The sequence below is a fragment of the Mauremys reevesii genome, linkage group 3 (assembly GCF_016161935.1).
Source record: "Mauremys reevesii isolate NIE-2019 linkage group 3, ASM1616193v1, whole genome shotgun sequence".
Taxonomy (NCBI): domain Eukaryota; kingdom Metazoa; phylum Chordata; order Testudines; family Geoemydidae; genus Mauremys; species Mauremys reevesii.
Genome location: NC_052625.1, coordinates 155545872 through 155567945, shown reverse-complemented (window position 1 = coordinate 155567945; position 22074 = coordinate 155545872). Strand labels below are relative to the sequence as shown.

Genomic DNA, 22074 nt, shown 5'->3' with positions numbered 1-22074 from the left:
ACGTATTTATCAGCACTCCCTCATTTTGTGGAATGTTACTTATTTTATTCCCAAAGCTAGCTATGTTCCACACCAGTTTGGTGTTGCCTTACTTTTACTGCTAAAAACTGTAGACATGTATTTACATTAGAAACAAACATGCATAAACTGAAGTTAAAGAACGAGCTATTTCCACTAAAGGACTGAATTGCACAGGGTTTTCATTTTCCTGCATTCATAAATGTTTTATGTCTTTCATTTTGGGTCCTTGTCACATACTGCATCCCATCTTTGTGCTTTGCTAGTTTGAGCAGTATAAGCTGGAATGGGGTATATCCCCCCTCAAGTAGAGAGGCTGTGATTTACCCAGGTCACTGTCAGAGTTAGGTCTGGAACTCAGGAGTTGCTAGCTCCCAGCCCTGTTTTTAGGCCACTTCTCGCTTTCTGTGAGTACAGTAAATGAGCAGGATTTGGGGTAACACATACAGAGGCACCAAGATGAGAAGCAAAAACAGAGAGAGCCTGGGAAGAGGGAGAAGGAAAATGAAGAAAATGAGAAAAATAAGCAGAAGTAAAGAAAGTCAAACAGCAGCACCAAAGGAAGAGAAAAATGAAAGAACTGGAGGGGCAAAATTAGATAGAAACAGTAAATAAATATCTAGCAGGAACTGATCCAGTCTGGGGGAGGTGGGGGGGAAGGGATATTATTTTTGCACAGTAAGAGAAAAAGGGAGACAGAGAAAGGAAGAATAAAATCATAGGACTCCATGCAGAGAGAAGCAGGTGCACAAGGAATAAATGCAGCCTCTGTGCCATTCTTCTCTGTTCCCCAACCCTAGGGAAGTCCCTTCACGGGGACACTACGGTCTTTGGACAGTGCAGAACTGGGTGGGGAAGGAGGAGGGGAGCCAGGTTCTCTCTTCTGGATTTCCCTCCCCCGCCCCCCCCCCCCCGCATTTACTATGGGAGAAACTGGCACAAGTTAATATATTTGAATGTTAACTTGCACTGCTTCCCCCCTTTCCAGGCCTTGGGGGATGGGTGGGGCTTCCTGAGTGGTTGTGGTTGTGACAATCCCCAGAAGAATGGCTGCTAAAGAAGCCAGGCTGTCCAGGGAAAGCATGAGCCTGTGGTGTAAAGCAGCAGGGCAGAAGAAAGGATTCCCTTTCTCTTTATTGTATCTTGTTCAGATTCTTATACCCCTGTAATCAACAGAGTACATCTTGAGGCTATCTGAAATGCCACACAGACTTCACATGATCTGTAATTTCTGACTTATTCCATGGCTGTTGAACTCAATAGACAAGTGGGCACAAAACCAAAAGTTTGAACTCAGAATTATTTCTCTCCTTTTGTGGCTTGTTGTCCCATAGAAGAGAAAGCAGGGCATTCACTAGAGTGAATACTATAGCAGTCTACTTTTTGAAAAATAGTTAAAACTGAGAACTTTAACAAGGAATTAAAAAGTGAAAATAGGAAGAATTAAAGGTAGAGATTATTTATGTAATGCTTAAGTGTAAATTACTCTTTACTCACTAAGGCCTGGTCTACACTGGGGGTGGGTTTGAACTAAGGTACGCAAGTTCAGCTACGCTATTCGCGTAGCTGAACTCGAACTACCTTAGTTCGAACTACTTACCCGTCCTGACGGCGCGGGATCGAAGTCCGCGGCTCCCCCGTCAACTCTGCCACTGCCATTCGCAGTGGTGGAGTTCCGGAGTCGACGGGAGCGCGTTCGGAGTTCGATATATCGCGTCTAGATGAGATGCGATATATTGAACTCCGAGAAGTCGATCGCTACCCGCCGACCCGGGCGGGTAGTATGGACGTACCTTTGTATGTACACCGAATCAGCAAGAAGGGAATAAAGAAGAGTAGCCATGAAAATACAAAGCAGCAGAAAATATCCAGAGTTTTCAGTTAGGTGGATTGTATTTATTTTTTCTTTCAACAACATTTTTTAAAGTATATACCTGCCAGACTTGCACAGAAAATGATTAATTTCCCCTCCCACCTGCTTCTTTTCAGGAACTATATAATGAAGTAAGTGACATATTTGCTTTATTCATATTTGCTATTTAACAAATACTTCAGAGAAACATTCAGACAAATATCAAAAAGGTAGCATTCGGTACATTCCATTTCCTACCCACTATTACAAAGTTTCCAGCTGGCATCATTTATTTCACAGCCATATGCTATTTCCCAGTTTAGTGCCAGTTTTTTAACCTGCAAAATTTGTTTTACTCCCTATACCATGACTTCTTATTTTAGCCAATAATAACCTTTGAAGTAGCACCCGGCCTTTGAAATTCTGTGTATATGAACCCTGTTCCCTTGTCTACCAGAGCAGTAATATCTTCAAAAATCTCCAGCAAGTCACTTAAGTGAGACCCCCTTTCTGAGTTTAGGTCAGCTCTCTGTAGTTAAATAATGTTTTGCAAGGTATTTCTCACTGAATCCTGCAAAATTGTTTCCTGTGTTCTCCCCACAACTCATCTTAAATTAATCAGTCTCTAATTGCTTGCGATATCTCATGTGCCTATTGTGAATAATGTTGCCAATTTCCGGGACTCAGATGGCTCCTTGAGCTGTCATCAAACAAATGCTTAAGTTTCAGAGTAGCTATGTTACAGATAATATAGTTGTTATATAACACTGGTAAAAATACATGGCTAACAAGGCAGGAACCTTTCACACAATTTATAAACACCAAATGGAAGATAAAATAATTAAAACATAGGGCTAAAGGATTATTTCAAGGCCATCTACTGACACCCTACATTGAGTAGTATTGTGCTTAATTTGGTTATCCACTGTGAGTGAGGGTGGCAGAATCAGGCATGGAGATAATGATTATAGAAGGCTTCCACCAGTATAGAGACTGCAAGTTTGAATGGGTCACATAAAGGATGGGAGGCACAAGGTATACATGTGTACTTCTCCTCCCACATAAGGTTGTGTCACCGTCTGGCACATACAGTTCCTACATATGCATAAGTAAAGCTGCAAGTTTGTCATGGAGGTCATAAAAGTCACAGATTCTGTGACTTTCCGGGACCTCCAGGACTTCTGCGGCAGTCGATGCATCTGGCCTGGGGGCCACCTGAGCAGTCCTGGCAGCTCCTGAGAAAGTCACACTAGCTGCTGCTGGGACAGGCTCGGGCCACCGCGCATTCCTCCCCACCAGCAGCAGGAGTTTGGGTGTGAGAAGAAGCTCAGGGCTGGGGGTTGGGGTGCAGGAGGGAGTGAGGGCTCTGAGCAGTGCTTACCTTGGGGAGGCTCCCTGAAAATGGCTGTCTCTGCCTGCAGGCACTGCCCCCTCTGCCCTCATTGGCCATGGTGCTCAGGGTGGAAGCAGCACGCAGAGGTGCCTGGCCATGTCAGCTCCACCTCGGAGCTGAGGGAGGGGGATTTCGCCACTTCCGGGGAGGTGAGGAACCATGTAGGGAGCCTACGAGCACCACCAAATATCCCCACAACTCCCTCCCAGTGGCGGTCCCAGGTTCCGTGCCGCCGCCCACCCTCGTGGTAGCCCCGGACCCCCCCTCTTCCTAGCACCTGGGGCGCCCCCAGGCTGCTCTCCCACCCTCCAAGATTTAGGGGGTATATAGTACAAGTCGTGGACAGGTCACGGGTCGTGAATTTTTGTTTACTACCCGTGACCTGTCCATGACTTTCATTAAAAATACCTGTGACTAAAACATAGCCTTATGCATAAGTTATTCTTTTACACATTTTTAACATATAAACGCTTATTTTTTCAAATGTAACTCTGGCTAGCCCAAAACATGAAATTAACTCTCTTAATACTTCATTAAACTAAAATTAATGGGTATACTATTTTTTGGAAAATTACCCACTGAACATGAGTAGCATCCTTTCTACAGCAATTCTGTCTCCATGAATATCATAACAACACCATGGCCACAGGCTCTGCTGGTGTAAATTGGTGCTGCTGCACTGAGGTCAGTGGAGTTGCGCCACTTTTATACCAGCAGAGAATATGTCCCAAAACTCAGATGGATACAATGCTAATTATGGATTTACACAGTTGAGCAACTCACACTATTCAAATACAAACCCATGCAACATTGAAAATCTATCCTTACATGTCACAACTTTAGCATTTATTAAACTTTCTTTTGGGGAGGTGTGAATGACAGGAAGGCATTTAATTATAATACATAGAGTTTTGGACCATAATCACAACTCAGAGGTGGTATACATTAGCAACTCATACTCATCATAGCATCAGCATGACAAATTCGTTTTCCCCATCAATATGTCAGCTCTGCCTCCACTATTTTCAGAAAAAAATATACCCTTAAGATGCAGATACTATTCCTTTCATGTTGAAATTAAGATATTCATTTCTTCTATGCTGAATGCATATCTAGAAAACAGTTTTAACTTGTGACTGATGAAGAACTTGCAGAAGGGCTGCTGTTGCATTCCTAATATATCTGACTAGCACAAAAGAAACATCTCCTGATTTCATCAATTCAATACATGGAAGGGTAAAAGCAACACTTTGTGTACAGGCAGAACATTATAAACAGAAGATAGGAGGCTCAGTGCAATTCATTTCCATTTACTGAGTCTATAAGGAAAAGATGGTCCTGCCAAATTCAATTTACTTTATTATGTTGGGGGAAATAATGGTTCTTTTTTAAAAAAAATGGCCAGATTCAATTACAACTATAGCCAATTATGTTCCATTTTGCAGAAAGTCATGCATACAAGGAAGAGGCACATGGAATTGTTTCAGGAATTAAATCAGAAATTTCAGACTCTGGACAGATTTCGGGACGTACCAAAATCAGGAAGTATGGTAAGTATATTGTTATCTTCTTATGAATTTAAAATATATTGGTTTGTGGACTTTAGCAAGCAAGCAAATGGATTATATAACACCATTTCATGGTAAGATAATATTATTGTGTACTACTCTTAAATAGCTCTAGGACAGAGAACCAAAGATATCTGCAGTATTCTTATGTTTGACAAGACTCATTAGATTTCATAACTAGACTATAATGACTCACAACATCATTATTGCTGACAAGTAATTGAATTGAAGGAAGCACATTTAAAATCTGCATATGTCTACCAAGCCTAACACATTTATACCGAGAAAGTAGTTTATCAATGCAGTGTGGCTAGTGTAATGTTTTCTTGTCCTAGCCAAAATCATTTGTTATATCTTCAGCTAAAATCACTCACAGCTGACATGCTTATGAGAGTATACAGTGTCCTGTATTATCGTGCCTTGTCTGTAATAGATTTATAAATATTTACCATTTGAAAATCAAAAATACAGTAATCTGTAGTTGACTGTTACCCTAATTGTCTGTGCACAGCAAAAATAACTAACAAAAATAACCTCCTTTATTTAGGTATGCTTAATAATGAGAAGAGAGAATGGTTGATTCTCCTTCATTAAAACAAATAGCTTATTGTGCCACATTTATTAATCAGCAATAGTATCATTATCGTTTCAAAAGAGCACATTAAAAATAAACTAGAAGTGTTTCCCTTTATATATTTTCAACTCTAAGGGCCAGACGCTCAGCCAATGTGAAGCCAATGGAGCTATGCCAGTTTACATCAACTGAAATCTGGCCTTGAATTTGTGCTCCACAGGGGTTTGTTGAGTATTTTCTTTAGCTATGATCTTTGTGAATTTGTACCCAGTTCCCACCTTTCCCTCATCCAAGTTTTGCCTTATGTTTAGGGTTTGAATGAATTCAAAATCTCAAAGGAAAACTTAGCTGAAACCACTGTATCTCACCTGGTTTCACATCAGCACCATTCAAATCTACATATTTAATATGATTTTGATACAAACCATACAACTGGCTGAAGCATTCTTGAAAGATTTTTAAAACATAATGTACAAACATGGTGTAAGTTTCATCTGTACAACAGATGAAATTTGTATGGTTTGGCATTTTGTTGTAAACATTTTGCACAGCTCAACTAGTGCCATCTATAATAAAAGTAAAAGATTGTATGTCCTAGGTAGACAATGATTTTAATTATAATTCATATTTATTAGATGCTTTTGTTTCTGAATATTAAATGCACCCTTAGTTATATATAGTGACTAAAATAAATAATTATTGGTTTCTGCTGTCCAAATTATAGTGCTTTCTTGGCCTGATTGTCATTTTATAAAGCAAAATCTCTCAGAAATGATTTCTATGGCCAAACTTATTTTCCAGAACAAACATCCAGACTGCAATTCAGAAAACAAATTTGCAGTGCAGCAAGAGAAGCAGTGTTGTTCTAGGAGGCACAAGAGGCATAATCACGTGACCTTCGATTTCTATCAGGAACCAAATGGAGGTCAAATGGTGAATATTTAGGGCTTGTTCCAAAGCCTACTGAAATCAGTGGGTGTTTATATGCTGAAGATGTTGTATTTAAACTCAAATCTTCAAAAGAAACCCATGTTTTATCTTTTAATCTACGCTGTAAGATGAAGTATTCAGAACTTGATTATCACTTAGGGTCCCATTATACAGCTTTTAGGATGAAGTCAATGTGAATTTTAGATGCACAAGGAATATGGCATTAGGCCCTCTCAGGAGGATTCTGTGCAAATCTGTTTTTAAATCCAAAACTTTGAATTATCTTACCTATTGGGAAATGCCTTCTGAACAAAATCTGGTAAAAAATGACTTCTGGGTTCTACGTATTTTTCTTAAAGTTAATCCCTAATAACTGATATGTCTACACTGCAACAGAAGGTGTAATTTGCAGCCCATGTAGGCATACCCACACAAGCTTTAGTCTATCTAGCTTGCTAAAAACAACAGCGAGGGCATGGCAGCATGGGTCTCAGGGTATGTCTAAACTGCAATTAAAACCCCGCAACTGGTGCATGCCAGCTGACTTGGGCTGAGAGCTCAAACTAAGGGGTTTTTAATCATGGTGTAGATGGTCAGGTTTGAACTGGAACCTGGGCTCCAGGAGTCCAGGCGCTAGGACCCTGCAAGGTGGGAGGGTCCCACAGCTTGGGCTGCAGCCTGAGCTAAAACATCTACATTGCAATTAAACAGCCCCTTAGCCCGAGCGCCACAAGCCCAAGTCAGTTGGCATGGACCAGCCACGGGTGTCTAACTGCAGTGTAGACATATCCTGAGGCTCACACTGCCATATCCTCACTGCTATTTTTTGCAAGCCAAGTAGATTAAAACTAGTACAGTACATCTACATGAGCTGCAAATTACACTGCTGGTTGCAGTTAGATGTTGCCATAGATATTAAAGGTGGGAATAATAGTCATTATTTTGTGGTTCTCACATGATGTTTTGTGTTACTTCTACTAACTTAACTGTGCAGCCACCATTAACATTGGGACTGTGCTGACGTCAATCTGTTGATGCTGGTACACATGACTATAACGTTTTGGCATTAAAAAGAGGTTACAGAACTGAAGATTTTGTTTTTCAGAAGAAATAACAGAGTCAATTTCAGGATCATTCAAACATATGAGAAAAAATCCCACTATTTGATTTGAAAAGTGAATTTTTTTTAAATTTGACATTAAAATGATTTGTGGGACTTATTTACAATAGTCAGCCTTCAACCTCAGGCTATATTCATCCCACCATACAGACCCTCATCAATTCCCATTGTACTCTACAGGAGTTGAGGGCTCTCAGCCCCTGCTGGAATCAGGCCACTGTTGTTATTTCATTAGCAGATCATCAAGTTATCCCAATTTATAACCAAGCTAGCAACCTCTATTTTACATCACTCCATAATTCAAGAAAAAAATCTCTTATTTTCCTTTATTTCCTCCTACTTTTCTATAACATACTGGTAGTTATTAAAATATGGCTCTCACTGCTGGCCCACATACCACATGCCATTCTCTATTCAGAATTGGCAGATGCTAGAAAGAGAGGATTTAGTTGGCAGCTCAGGTGATGAGGCTTCCAAAGTGCTAACTGCTCAGAGAGAAGTACAAGCTGAATGATGCTGGACACCAGCCACTTCAGCTCCCTCAAAGTCATTTCCTCTCAGTGACTTCTGTATCCCATGATCAAAATTATGAACAGAAAATCATTTATTTCTTCCTTTTTAATTGTTTTCTTTCTGTTTTTTTCTGTCCTCAGGAAAACCCAACACCAAACAAGGCTCCATGGGACAGTTTCAAAAACACAAACGAATACCAACACTATACCACAATAAATGTATTAGATACAGAGGCAAAAGATGCTTTAGAACTAAGACCAGCAGAATGGGAGAAGTGTCTGAACTTGCCTTTAGATGTGCAGGAAGGTGACTTTCAAACAGAAGTTTAACAAAATCAAAACGAACTGAAATGAAAACAAAACAAAAATGAATTCATTGCACTGACACTAAAGAGACTTGGGAAGCCTGACATTTGTGTCTGAACATTGTGACTACTTTATGTCAGGATCTTCATGTGCCAAATGTCAGTGGTTTTTTCGTACAATATATTCCCACTAGTAAAGTTAGTGGAGAACCAGGTGTACAATTCTTACCATCGTGTGTTGTAAGTACCCGTGGAATGGATTTGTAAGGTAATCTTTATAGATAAACCTCAAGCAACGATTCATGTTGTAACAGCTTCATTTGGTTTAGTTTTCAAAAAACTTCACCATGAAGCACAATGTATATATTTATGCAGTTTTTAAAGTTTATAACAGTCTGTTTGGCCATTACTACACTTTTTACTTTATAATATAAAAGCAAAGTTTTTGTCATTAAATGAATGTCTGTTGAGCTACATTCTTCATTGCTTTAAATGCAATAAAGTAATAATCTCACTTTTATATGAATAATATATTTCACATCTTTATTATTGCAGTTTTCTCTGGAAAGCTCAGAGTAGCTTTCTCTGCTGCAGCTGTGTATAAAATATTTAAAATGTTGTATGGTGTAAATAAACTTTTGTCTACATATCAGTTTTTTAGTGTATTTTATTTTGGATTTGTTGATCTGCAATTTGCATATTTATAAAGTTTTCTTTAAAACCACAGATACTGAAAATGTATTCTGAGTTTTAATAGCATTCTGTTATTATTCCTTCGAGGCTAATGATTTTCAAATGTAATAGTAGGTTTGTATAGCTGTTCTGTATTTTCTTACTCAGATATTCTTTGAAAACAATGTACCATGTAAATTGGACTTGTCAGAATACTGCTACAATTGTTCTATTATACAAGTATTATGTTTTTCTGTCTTGTTGCAGAAAGACAACTAACAGAAAACAAGTAAGGTATTATGCTCAAAGCCTCAAGGAAAATGTTGATTTATAGTAATTAAATTGTGTGTATATACACAATAGGAAGAAAGCCAGCCACTTGGTGCCTCTTGTTGCTGCATGACAAACAGCAAGAAAGACTTATGCACCTATAAAGGATCAAAAACTCAGGAACATATCTTTTAGTTAAATAAAAGTGAATACACTTCACATTATAAATCAAGAACATAATGTATTTTCGTATTAGGGGTCCAACTATACAATTAATCAAGAGGCAAACACTGAAGGCACTGATTACCAAACCTGCCTGTGTGATTTGGTAAAGTCACTCTGGTCAGATCTAAAAATAAGCCAAAAAACACAATCTTTTTCCAAGAATGAGGGGGTTTGAATTCCTGTATATGAATCTGTACCTTTGTTTATGGACTCAAATCCAAAAGAGGAAAGAACTTTTATTTTCTACTTTACAGATACTCTACAGATGCTGCTGAAATTACACATTCTTACAAAATGCCGGAAGTCTCTCCAGAACAGCAGATTTTGTGAAATTTCCAACTTTCAAGATCAGCTCTGCAGATTTTTGGTACCATTGAATCCAGGCACAAACTACAGTCCTACCCTTGATTGAGCCTAGGACCTAATCTTTAACATAACCTACTAGGCTCGTCTCTATTCAGATCTCATTAGCTGCACTACTCTCCCTCAAATCAGTATGAAAGGGAATATTCTATATTAATATCATTTCATATTTACAATAATAGGAGGCTTTAAAAGCAAACTAGACCACCAAGCTTTCAATTTTTTATTTGATTGACTTAATGTTAAATCTGATCTGTCCTGTCTTAAACAGTCAAGTGCTTGAGTGGGCACATTCATTCACTGTCTTTTTCAAATGGTGCAGCTCAAGCTGAAACAAGCACTGAGAAAAAATGATGTATAAATGTATTATTATTTATTAATAGTATGTAAAGCACTGACAGTGTGTTTGGCACTACACTAAATCCAAACAAAAATAAGAGCCTTACTCTAGAGAGCTTACAGCCTAGAAGCTACTCACAGAGAAGACCAGATGTACTGGGATACTCAAAAGAGGGAGATAAAATGTATTTTTTAAAAAGTACCGATCTTTTTCTTATGTTAAGAGCCAAGTCTAAAACTGAATATGAAGCTGAAAACTCAACAGTTCAAGCCCAGCATACTGTCCATCTTTATGTGTTAGTCATTTATTTTGTTCTAAACAGAGAACATTCTTTGAAAAAAAATGTTAATTAAATTTACAAATTGATTATGCCAAAAATGTGTTTTAAAAAGCAAATACATTCTAAAGAAAGAACTTATTTTTCAACAGTGTAAATACACATTAATTGCACAAGGCCATCTGCTCTCCACCTGCTCTGAAGCACAGTGAGGGATGATTTCTAACAATTTGCTGCTAGTCAGAATATGGCCAGGACCCCTTTGTATGGGGAAGCAGTGCCTATAAGTCATGCTACTCACAGCAGATACGCATCTGTCAGATAGCAATGCAAGACATCCATGCCTTTACTATGCAGTATGGGTAACAGGGATATAGCCAGTCTAAAAGAGCTAGGAAACACCTGTGCTGTTTTGCATGAGCCTATGGCAAAGTGATGTAACTGTTACCAGAATTTTCTTTGAGGATTAATGGTGTTAAATCAGTATTAAGTTTCCTTTCATGCTGTGTGACATCCACTGGAGGGGGTAAATGAATAATGCTGCTGCCAAGCAACCAATGGCAGCATGGTAATGCCAACCATGCTGGCAGTGTGGTGCTTAGGTGTGGGCCTGAAGATTGCATAGAAACAATGGCACTGAATGAGACTTTATGACTGAGATACATGAGGAGATTGTACCAATAGAGTCCCAAAGTTACAGGGCCATAGCAATTGTCTAGTACCTGCCCCACATACGCAGGGAAATGGTGTGGTGTGTCTTTGAGGCATTTGGCCCCCACAGAGATTTCCTGTAAGAACACCCTCTTTTATGCAGGAGGAAAGGCATAATCCTCCTTGTGCTGTTTTTGAATTGATTAAATTGAGCTGGTTTAAATAAAATATCAATTTCTTCTCTAGCTTCCCCAGGCTGGAAATAATGAGCTGCCATTTCTCTCAGTTGCCAGTAGATGAGCTAGTCGTCATGGCAAGATTTAGCACCAGGACCACCTCCCTCCTGCTCCAGCAACTTTCTTGAGGTCTCAATCTTCTATCACAGTATAAGCAAGATGGTGATAACCATCCGACAACCAAAGAAGAGGTAGTGGTCATTAATTAGGAACAGAAGGTTAGGATACCGCGTGTTGACCGAGGGGTTATGTTTCCTCAATCTACTGCTAGGAACATTTTACACCCCTAGGGCTATGCTTTGACTCTGGGGGGGAGAGGGGTGGATGTAGAAAGCTCACTGATTGAAACCTCCCTAGGGCACAGTAGACATCTTGATAGACAAAGGTTTTGAGGCTGAGTCTATGAACAGGATCCAGGAGGCTGGTAAGCAAAGAAAAGAATTTTGCAAACAGGTGTGGTTTGATGAAGCATTCTCGTATTTCACACTCCCCTTCAAGTTCTTCAGGAGAGCCCAGGAATTCCCCTCCCTGGGGAAAAAAGCACAGAGGTCACAGTCAGGTCAGGAAAGTCCACCTCCTGCGAGAACAGGCGTTCCTACTAATCCCAGCACTCCCAGTCAGACCGCCCATCAGTTAATCACAATCAGCATCCCACTCTCTCTTCAAGCTGATGATCATCTAAAAGAAAATGTTCTTTGGCTTCAAGGCACAGCTCCCAACAAAGTTTTTGAGAAGGCTTCTCTTTCCCCTATAATAGCCCCTATCCTCAGCCCCTGAAAAAGGTGGCTGGTGGCTGGCGGCAAGTAAGAGAGTAGACTGCTCAACTTTATCAGAGGAAGGGAAGTTTTCAGAAGATACATGTCAAGGCCACAAGAAGGCAAAGCCCTAGAAAGATACCTCATTTTGCAGTTGACTACATTCAATTCTTATTAAATACTAAATTCTTCAGGACACTTTCCTTAACTCCTGTGGAGAAAGGAAACCCAAAATGCCTCTTTCTCCAGAAGAGGGAATGGGCAAGTATTTTCCTGTACACCCCAATCTTGAGCATATTGAAGAATCATGATTCCAATTCACAAAACTCCCAAGCCCAAATGCCAGGTTAGGTAGGAGTTCAGAGTGGTTTGGGTGCCACCGCTGTTGTCAAAAAAGACCAATTTTTATTCATAGGAGATCCCTAGAATTCAATTTTAAAAAGTGCTTTGAGCTAGCTTCTTTGGTGTTTTTTCCATCATAATGTCTATGATTCATTGTATTGTGTCAAACTGGCCTTTTGATTCAGGAAATTGCAAACAGTGATGTGTGAAGTACAAAAAAGAAGAAAGAACTGCTTAGAATGATGTTTGGATTTCTTATTCAAAGTTTCCCTGGATCTAACCACTTCATCACCCTGTCATTCTTATCAATAGTGTAAAAGAAAGATCAGTTTTAGGACTCTGTCCTTGTTAAGTAAGTTCTCAAGTCAAGCAAGCCTTGGTTGTGGTCTTCAGGACTGATGTCTCTTCAGGTACACCTTAGAGAATATTCTTTGGGATAGCGCAGACCTAGAGCCTCCTTATCTGACAACAAATACATATATTACTTTTCCAAGAATAGCACTAGGTTTGGCTACTTCCTTCCAAATTTAGACTGGATTTTAAGCTATCACAAGTCATAATCAGCCAGAGCTCTCAGAGGCAGGGCCAAGAAATCATACCATAAGGACCAAAGTGAACTTATAACTCCAGAAGACATACTCAGCCCTCACCACTCAGAGAGGGGAAGGAAAAGAGGGGGCGGAAGGCCCCACTACACTAATCTGTGGGGCAATACCACAAAATGAAGGTGGTGTCAATGGTCTCTGTCAGGTACTATATAGAAAACACTAATATCCCTCCCAAAACGTTTTGTATCCTCACCTACCTCATCAGAGCCAGGGAAATAAAAGGAGGTGATGACCCAATGTCTGATAGCTTTCCAAGCCAAATGGAGGGAGGGAGGTTTCAGTGGTAGACTCACACTTCTATGAGGTGACCCAAGATCCAGAGAGCCATACCTAGTCATTGATCTGAAATAGCTCTACACATTTGCATAATACAAACTTTTGAAAATATAAATACTAAGAAGCAGGGTTATGATAAAACTTGGTGGCTTTTATGTGTCAGTTGACTGAAAGGACATATCTATAGTACTTCCATCTTCATGGAGTGAAATAGACTCAGAAAATTTAAGATTTTTACCATGCTTTAATTGTCAACCTTTGTCAACTCAGAAGATGGTGGGATTTACATTGTAGCAACAGAAGATTCACAATAATCTTTTCCTTCGCTTTACAGCTGGTTGGTAAGGGCCTTATTGCCCAATAAAATTGTCATGACAATAGAGAAAACTACTCATTTACTGTATAATCTGGTATTCAGCATCAATGCAGAAAAAAGTATGCTCACCTCCTCTCAGCAGCCAATTATTGTTCAACATGAGGTCCCTTAATTCTAAGAGAAAAACCCAACATTTTTAGTACACATCAGAACTTTAGCTCACGCACTTACATGAGAGGTCCTTCAAAGACATGGCCTCCCTGCTGTTCTCTGATGAAGAAAGTGGCTCAACTGAGATCCAAGATCTCTCTCTCAGGCACCCTCTACCTCAATCTGTAAAATGGAGGGAGAACCGTTGGCACTATCAAAAAGATTTTTGCCATTGTTGTATCAGTGGCATACATGGTAATCTCTGTGGATGCATGCTGTATAAATTAAGCATGACCAAATTGGTCAAATTAGGCCCAGGAAGAACAGATAGTTTCCACAACAATAGCTTGGCGCCTTAGGACAGTTCAGTGTGTCATTCTCCCCTTCACAGTTCATTTATATCAACGGGCATGTTATGAGCTGAAGTTTTTAATGGCAAGTGTTAAAAATTATGCTATAGACAGAGTCATACTTTCTTCCCATAATGGCTACTCATTTGGTTGTAAAATTAGCCCAGAAAGCAGATTGACTTATTTACCAAGACCTAGTTCCTAAGGAATGGTCTCTCAACAAATATGCTTTAGCTAATTTGGGTAACATGGGAGCTATCCAAGGGCTAACTGTTCACAACCCACAGCAAAACACAGCTGAAGATTGTCTACAATAAATGCAATGGAATAGGTGGATACTGAGGAGCCTGATGTTTGCCTTTTCCTCTTATCTCTAGGGCTTTCTGGAAGGTGAGGAGCAAGGGGACAGATCTGATCCTGATTGCTCTGGACTGGACTGGACTGTTCTAGCAAGGTCTGAAATTCCAAACTTCTGCAGCTGTCATCCATGGACCTCATCCCATTTCCTACAGACATGGCACTTCTTTCCCAATATTAAGTCCTCCAGAGGTTGCAACATGGACTCTGCTTGCTGAAGGCTTGCTTCTTGGAATTAACATAATAATTGAGATGGATCCATCCCTAATAGTTTCCTGGACATATGTAATTTTTAGGACATACTTTGAAAATGCATCTCTCTCTCTCTTAATATCTAAAGTGGTGTCTTTCTAAGGGAGTATGAGGCCAATTGAGTTCCTCAAATGTTGCAATGAATCTTTAGGTTGAGTGGCAGCACTGTGCATGACTAGGGAGACATCAAAGACCAAACTCAAGGGACACATCTTTTAATTGTCAAGTTTTCCAGGCAGGAACTTTAACTTCATATTGAGCAGTCATTATCTTCCTCTCTTTGTACCTTTGGAGTCAGTGGACCAAATTTGTTGGAGGGGGCTGAAAGCCTCTCTCTCTCTTCTCTGGCTTGTTGGATCTCTATATGTGGCCATGTACCAAGGAGGCTTACCAAGTAGAAGACGCCTCCTCTCCACTGTTGGTGAGAGCCCACTCAGCTCAGGATATGTCAGCTTCTTGGGCTATAGGAGGTTGCCTCTGATGTTCTGAAATCTTATAGGCAGCTCTCTGACATTCCACCTATAGTTTCACAAAGAATTCAGACATGGATCCCTTCTCAGACTTTATATTCAGAAAATAATTCAGGTAAGATTTCTTTTGATAATAGTAACAACAACTACTTGGTATTCACTTGAAATATATGTACCTTTTATGTGTAGAAAGTTAGCCTCAGACCTCACAATATTCTGTATATATGTCAGAGTCAACCATCATGTATTTTATACCATACAAATAAACAAATGTAAACAATATTAGCATCATAGCAAGAAGAGGTGCCTAAAGCTTATAGTGCTGGCATTTCTAAAAAATTTCCAACTAAACAAAGTAATTAAAATAAATAAAAAAAAGTCTACTTCAGTCCAGTTCTGATTAATGGTTAGTACTTGAAAAATTAGTGTTTAAAACTAACTTCTAACATTGTTTATAAAATAAAGTTTGAAAAATACAGAGATCACCATTAAAAGCCAGAATTAGTTAGTTACTATATAATACTATGTGAGACTACCACTCTTTCCCCCTGTAAATAAGATAGAAAATAACTGTAGCTACCATTGTATGTTTGGTGATAATAGTGGGCAGTATTAAAAACTCTTCATTGGCTTCTACTGCATTTGACAGAAAAAAATAAAACAGTTATGTTGCATTGCTTACATTTTTTGTGGTATGGTATATGCTTATATCAAGAAGTATAAAGTCATGATATTTAACTGCAAAATATAATTTGCAACTTATACTGTATATGATCATGTGTGGTGCAACTTGGATTATTTAATGTTTTCATTAGAGTAGTGACCAAAATCTGTAATCAGTATGGGGACCTCATTGTACAAGGCATATGTATGAAGATGTGGTTCCTAGATGCTAAGTTACAATCTAAAAAATCCTGGCAGATATTATTGTTAATTACTATTTACCTAGCAGCTAAAGTGCAGTAGATGTTTTACAGACAAAATGGAAATAAGGTTCACCCCTGAAGGGTTTACAGTTTAAACATTGCCAAAAGGGAGCCAATACCACATTAATTATATTTTCTTAGGCTATATCTGCACTGCGCCACAGTGCAAACTACGGGGGTGTGAAATGCAGAGCACACCAAAATGTTGCACTCGAACCGCCCCATGCGGATGCTGCTTTAGTGTGAACTAAAAGATACCTAGATCATATTCATGTAGTCTTCTTCAAACTGTACTACATTAATGTCAACTAGTTACATTTTAGTTCACGCCAGCAGTGTCCATGCAGGACACAACATTTTGGTGCACTTGGCAATTCACAGACCTGTAATCTGCACTGTGGCACAGTGTACACAAACCCTTAGTGTCTTTATTAAATCTTGGATTGTGATATTTATTGCTAACTTAAATATACTTAGAAACAATTCAAAGACTACAAAACATAGATTTTCCAAGTAAAGACTCTATTTCATAAAGTGTTTGCTCTTTGGGGTTTCAGTTGCAGTCCATCCTCTGGGCTCCCTTGAGTCTTAAGCTTCATACAGACATATGTGCTGGAACTAAGGTGCTGGGGGTGCTGCCGCAACCCCTGGCTTGAAATGGTTTCCATTATATACAGGGTTTACAGTTCGGTTCAAAGTCTCTCACCACCCCCACTATAAAAATTGTTCCAGCACCCCTGCATATAGATTCCAAAAGTTGTTTGGCAGGAGCCTGACAAAACTAATTTTTCAGGAAGTGAGGAGCATAATATTTTTAAACCATTGCCTGACACTGGGGATAGTAAGGACTCTGAGAAAGCAAAAACAGTCTTCATAAAGTACTTTAAACTACAAAGAAACATTGACTATGAACAATATATGTTCTGGCAAGCAAATCATCAAGAAAGGGAAAACATGGATGAGTATCTTGCATACCTATACCAACTTTTGAGTTCATGGGAGTTCACAAATGTGGACCATGAGTTAAGAGGGGCAGATAATATTAGGATGCTTGTCAGCTAAGCTGAGAAGACAAATTTTCCGAGACCCTAAAAGACTCTCTTCAGAGTACTGGACACTGCGCGAGTGAACAAGATGTTGGAAACATATGCTCAACCAAATAAAGCGAGGAAACACGACAAGTACAGAAGCAGCACATTCACTCCACACTAAGAACTCAGTCAGGAATTAAGTGTGGCAACCAACCATGGACGAATCAGGGTCCAGCCACAAAGATGACAAATGTAAAATGTACAAATCTGGAGGCTCATAACCACACCAACATGTCATGTTTGTCCAGAAAAGGGGTCCTCTGTTATAGCTGTGGAAAACAAAACCACTATGCAAAAGTCTGTAGATGTACTACTCTCTCACAAATTGAGACAAATTTCTAAAAAAGATGTAAGATCAAGTGAACATGCTTTAAACAACACCTTAGAAGTTGACCATTCTTATGTCTTCACAGTATTTCCTGAGAACAAAGTCTTCGAAAGCATAGCATTCAGCCATGACACCACATCATCATACAAGGATATGAGACTGAAGTCTTAATTGACACCGGTGCATCACTGATTGTGATGGCTCAATGTGTCTATGATGCCATACCACAGAAACCACAACAGCAGTAAAAGTATATGCCTATGGAAATCCAGACCCATTGACAATGTGTGGTGTATTCTCAGCTCATTTTGTATTTAAGGACAGGTCTGTTACCAGTCCAATGTATGTGATGATTAATGGCACAGATACACTGATTTGTTATGCCACAGCAAGTGCACTAGGACTGATTCAGATGATCCAAATAGTACAGCCTAACAAGCTAAATCAACTCCTTCAGTCTCATGAGGACATGTTCAAAGAAATAGGAAAGTTGAAGGGACAGACAGTAAAATTGCATATAGATGACACAGTTCAGCCAATAGCTCTACCACACAAACTCATTCCTATCCATTTCAGAAAGCTGGTGGAAGAAGAGTTAGCATGCCTGGAAGAGCTTGACATCATTGAGCAAGTGGGAGGCCCCACACCCAAGGAACCAACGCAACCAGGCAAAATCTGAATTTGAATTCATATGCATTTATCCAGTCAGGCTATCAAATGTGAGCAACACATCACCCCCCTATAGATGACATTATTGCATCAACTTGAGCTCCACCCTAAGCCCAGGTACATAACAAACTTCATGACATGTGGGTCTATACGTCAGTTTTTGCATTTCTTCAGCTGCAGAAATATTTCAAAACACCATAGCTGAGATACTAGCTGGAATCTCTGGAGTTCTTAATGTGTGTGATGACGTTTAAGTATTTGGCACCACATCTGAAGATCATCTAACTCAACTAGCCAGGGCCGGCTCTAGACCCCAGCGCGCCAAGCAGTCGCATGGGGCGGCACTGTGCTGGCAGGGCGGCATTTGGCTCCGGCGGACCTTCCGCAGTCATGCCTGCGGGAGGTCCACCGGAGCCCTGGGACGAGCGGACCTGCCGCAGGCAAGACTGCGGAGGGTCCCCTCTTCCCGCAGCTCCGCTTGAGCTCCTGCAGGCATGACTGCGGCGGGTGCGCTGGTCCCGCGGCTCGGACGGAGCTCCCGCAGGCATGCCTGCGGATGCTCCACCGGAGCCGCGGGACCACGGGACCATCCGCAGGCACTTCTGCCCCGGCTGCGGGACCGGGGAAGGGCCGCACGAGCGGCGCAGTGCGCCACCCTGCTTGGGGCGGCGGAATTTCTAGAGCCACCCCTGCGACTAGCAGCTGTTTTTGAATGACTGCACGAGCAGAATCTCAAGTTAAATATAGACAAATGAGAGTACAATAAACTCACATTAGATTTTTTGTATACACATTCTCCAAAGATGGCATGCCAGCAGAACCAAAGAAAGTGGAGGACCTTCCCATTCATTGCCTACTAGGGCTTGCAAATTACTGTGGCAGATTCATTCCAAGGTTAGCCACTATCACACAGCCGCTGACACCTCTAACCAGGAAGGATCAAATACAGGTTTGGTCAGATGGACATCAAAATGCCTTTGAGAATGTAAAGAAATCCCTTACCGGTGATGTAGTCATGCCGTATTTTGAGTCTAGTAGGAGAACGGAACTTTTGGTAGATGTTAGATTAGGTTGACTAACATGGTCAAATTTACACCATTGCTTATGTCAGCAAGGCTCTTTGTCCCTTTGAACAAAAGTACTCTCAGACAGAAATAGAAGCTCTTGCTGTAGCATGGGGATAGTTCCATTTTCTACTCCCAGTGGAATTCTGTGCCAAAAAAAAATAAAAATTCTGCAGCAAAAAATAATAAATTTTGCACACAAGATTTTAAAATTCTGCAAAATTCTGCATAGTTTATTTATCAAAATAACACCATATAATCAAATATGTTTCAATTATTTTTGGTCATTTCTTTCAAAACACCTGTCAACAAGTATGTCTATAACAATACAGACAACAAAAAAGATTCAGGAAATGATTTTTTGACAAATAGATTCCTTATTAGGTGTATTAATACAGAACTCTGAGTAATAATTCATTTAAACTACAATACAGAACTATATTTCCCACACTCCTCAGAAGCAGTACAAAGGCTTGGGGGAGTCAGAGGTAACAGAGGATCTCAGGGAAAGGGAAGTAAATTGCTGGGGAGGAGCCTGGGTGTGAACTTGGAGGGTTGTTGGGTATGGGTGGGAAAAGTATGGAACAGGTTTTACTGGGTGGGAGGGAGGGATTGTTAGGGAGCTTTCTCCATGCAGACACTGGCTGACCCCTAGCCTCTCCCATTCAGTCAGACACATCTGCCCCTGTCCCCATGTGTCTCTGTGCCCTCACCCAGCCACTCCCTTGTCCCTATGTCTCCCTGTACCCACTCCCCCATCTCCATGTGTCTCTGCACCTACCTCCCCACTGTGGCCCTGTGCCTCCACTCCCATTCAGCCCCTGCCCCAGTCTGTCCTCCCGCACTAGCCCTTATGAGCACATCTAACTCACCCAGCACCCTACGCTGTCTGTCTCCCCATAGCCCATATCTCCTGACCTGGCCACAAGCGCTGTGAAGAAGTCATTCTTTCTCTTCATTAGCTGGCGGTGAGCTGCAGCTTTGTTCTATTGCCACAGCGCCCTCTGGTGGACAAAAGGCAGCACTGCAGAAATTATTTTCTGCTGGGAGCTGAGGCTGCTCTTATGCCACAGTGCCCCTGGTGGGCAAAAGGCGGAACTGCACCAATATTTTGGCAGAAGCTTTTTTCTGCGCAAAAAAATAGAAATTTGCGGGGCTCATTAATTATGCAGTAGTGTGCAGTAGCGTAGAATTCCCGCAGGAATAATTTTCATTTATAGATTTATGGATGTCATTTCACAATGCTGACTGATCACACACACCTATTGATCATATGATCAACAATTTTGCTTTTCACCCACCAACTCATATTGAGCAGCGGATGCTCAAACTACAAGATTATGACTACAAAGTTATCTATCAGCTTGGAAAGGCTAATCCTGCTGACTACTTCTCCAGGCATCCTATTCCCAAAACAGCTAACAATTACACCACTACAGATAAAGCAGAAGCACATGGAAACTCTTCTCACACATCATTCCCAAAGCTCTCTCGACAAACAAACACAGCCGCAGAGTCTGACACATATTTAAATGGTCATCAAAACCATTTGAAGTGGTCAATGAAAAAAAAACTTCCTCTGAGCCTACAACATTTCACGCCTGAAACGCAAGTTGTTCTACAATAATTTGCCTGTGTTCAAGGTGAATTTATTGTCACAGACGATGACCTCCTACTCTGAGGTACAAGACTTGTTAGTCCATGTTTGTTTGTGGGATCAATTGATTTGGCTCACAAAGGTCATCAGGAACTGGGAAAAACAAAATCCCTGCTCAGATAAAAGCTCTGGTTCCTGGGATTGATAGCCATTCTGAAGAGCGCATTAAATTCTGCAGATTATGCAGGCATCAGTTCTGGAAAAGCACAATCCTCCACTACCTGCATCTCCTCTGCCCATGGACAGAAGTAGCATGGATTTTTTGTGATCTCCCTAATGGAAAACATTTACTGGTTGTTAAAGACAACTGTTTTCATTAGCTGGAAATTGAAATGGTCATTACTACTTCTGCCATTGCCATTATACCCAAACTAGGCAAGATTTTTGTCAGCCTATGGCATATCAGCTGTTTTTAAAACTGACAATGTTCCTCCCTTCCATGGCTTGCATTTCACCCAATTTGCAGAGTACCGTGGTTTCAGAGATCATAAACTTACTCTGGCCACAATGGAGAAGTTGAGAGGTTTATATGAAAAAAGCACCTTGAATTAATGCAGCTGATGTATGGGACATGAAAAGGGAATTACAGTATTTCATTTCCTCCATAAATATCAAACCCTTTTTCACTATTCAACTGGCATGGTGCCTGCAACTTTCTTGTTCAGCAGTTAACTAACAACAAAATTCCCATAAGTTGAGATAAAACCAAATGATGAATCTCTACAACAGCATTACAACAAAGTGAAGCTCGTAATGAAACAATATACTGATCAGCGCAGACGGGCCAAGACCACATCTTTCAATGTCAGAGACATACTTCTAGTCAGAAACTTTCAGCCTTGCTACAAACACTCTGCGCCTTTTTCCCCTAAGCCTGTGGCACTCCTGATATTCATACCCCACGAGATGATGGTGGTGATGATGACAACCGTACAGAGATTGAACCCCCAGTACTCTCTCCAAGGCAAGTGCTCCGGAGTTGGAAAATCTCCATCCTCTGAAAAGAACTAGCCATTAGCTGCCAGTGCATTTGATGGACTATATAACCAATGACTGTGTTTTTGTGGACACGCTGATCAATCTTCAAACGTTTGACATTGCTTCATTTATTTTATGACTGTATTTTATTTATAAGGAAGTATGTCAAAGTGGTGAAT

The 22074-nt window shown here is 40.4% G+C and overlaps 1 protein-coding gene and 1 long non-coding RNA gene across 11 annotated transcripts in view; one reads left to right on the top strand and one right to left on the bottom strand.

The window, feature by feature from the left end:
* Positions 1-8924, top strand: part of ADGRB3 (adhesion G protein-coupled receptor B3) — a 626613-nt gene extending 617689 nt beyond the window's left edge. For 9 of the 10 annotated variants that reach the window (XM_039531243.1, XM_039531244.1, XM_039531241.1 and 6 more), the window contains 3 exons: positions 4709-4813; positions 6207-6338; positions 8109-8924. In XM_039531243.1, the coding sequence (XP_039387177.1) occupies positions 4709-4813; positions 6207-6338; positions 8109-8297 (426 nt within the window). In that variant the 3' untranslated portion in view covers positions 8298-8924. The remainder of the gene's footprint in view (positions 1-4708; positions 4814-6206; positions 6339-8108) is intronic. The other variant, XM_039531245.1, reaches the window with a different exon arrangement.
* A 2630-nt stretch (positions 8925-11554) lies between these two features.
* On the bottom strand, positions 11555-17677 carry LOC120402379. The gene is made up of 4 exons (XR_005597198.1): positions 17581-17677; positions 15104-15231; positions 13835-13936; positions 11555-11834 (listed from the first exon to the last, which is right to left on the bottom strand). It is a non-coding gene; the product is annotated as an uncharacterized LOC120402379 (long non-coding RNA).
* Between the last annotated feature and the right edge of the window lie 4397 nt (positions 17678-22074).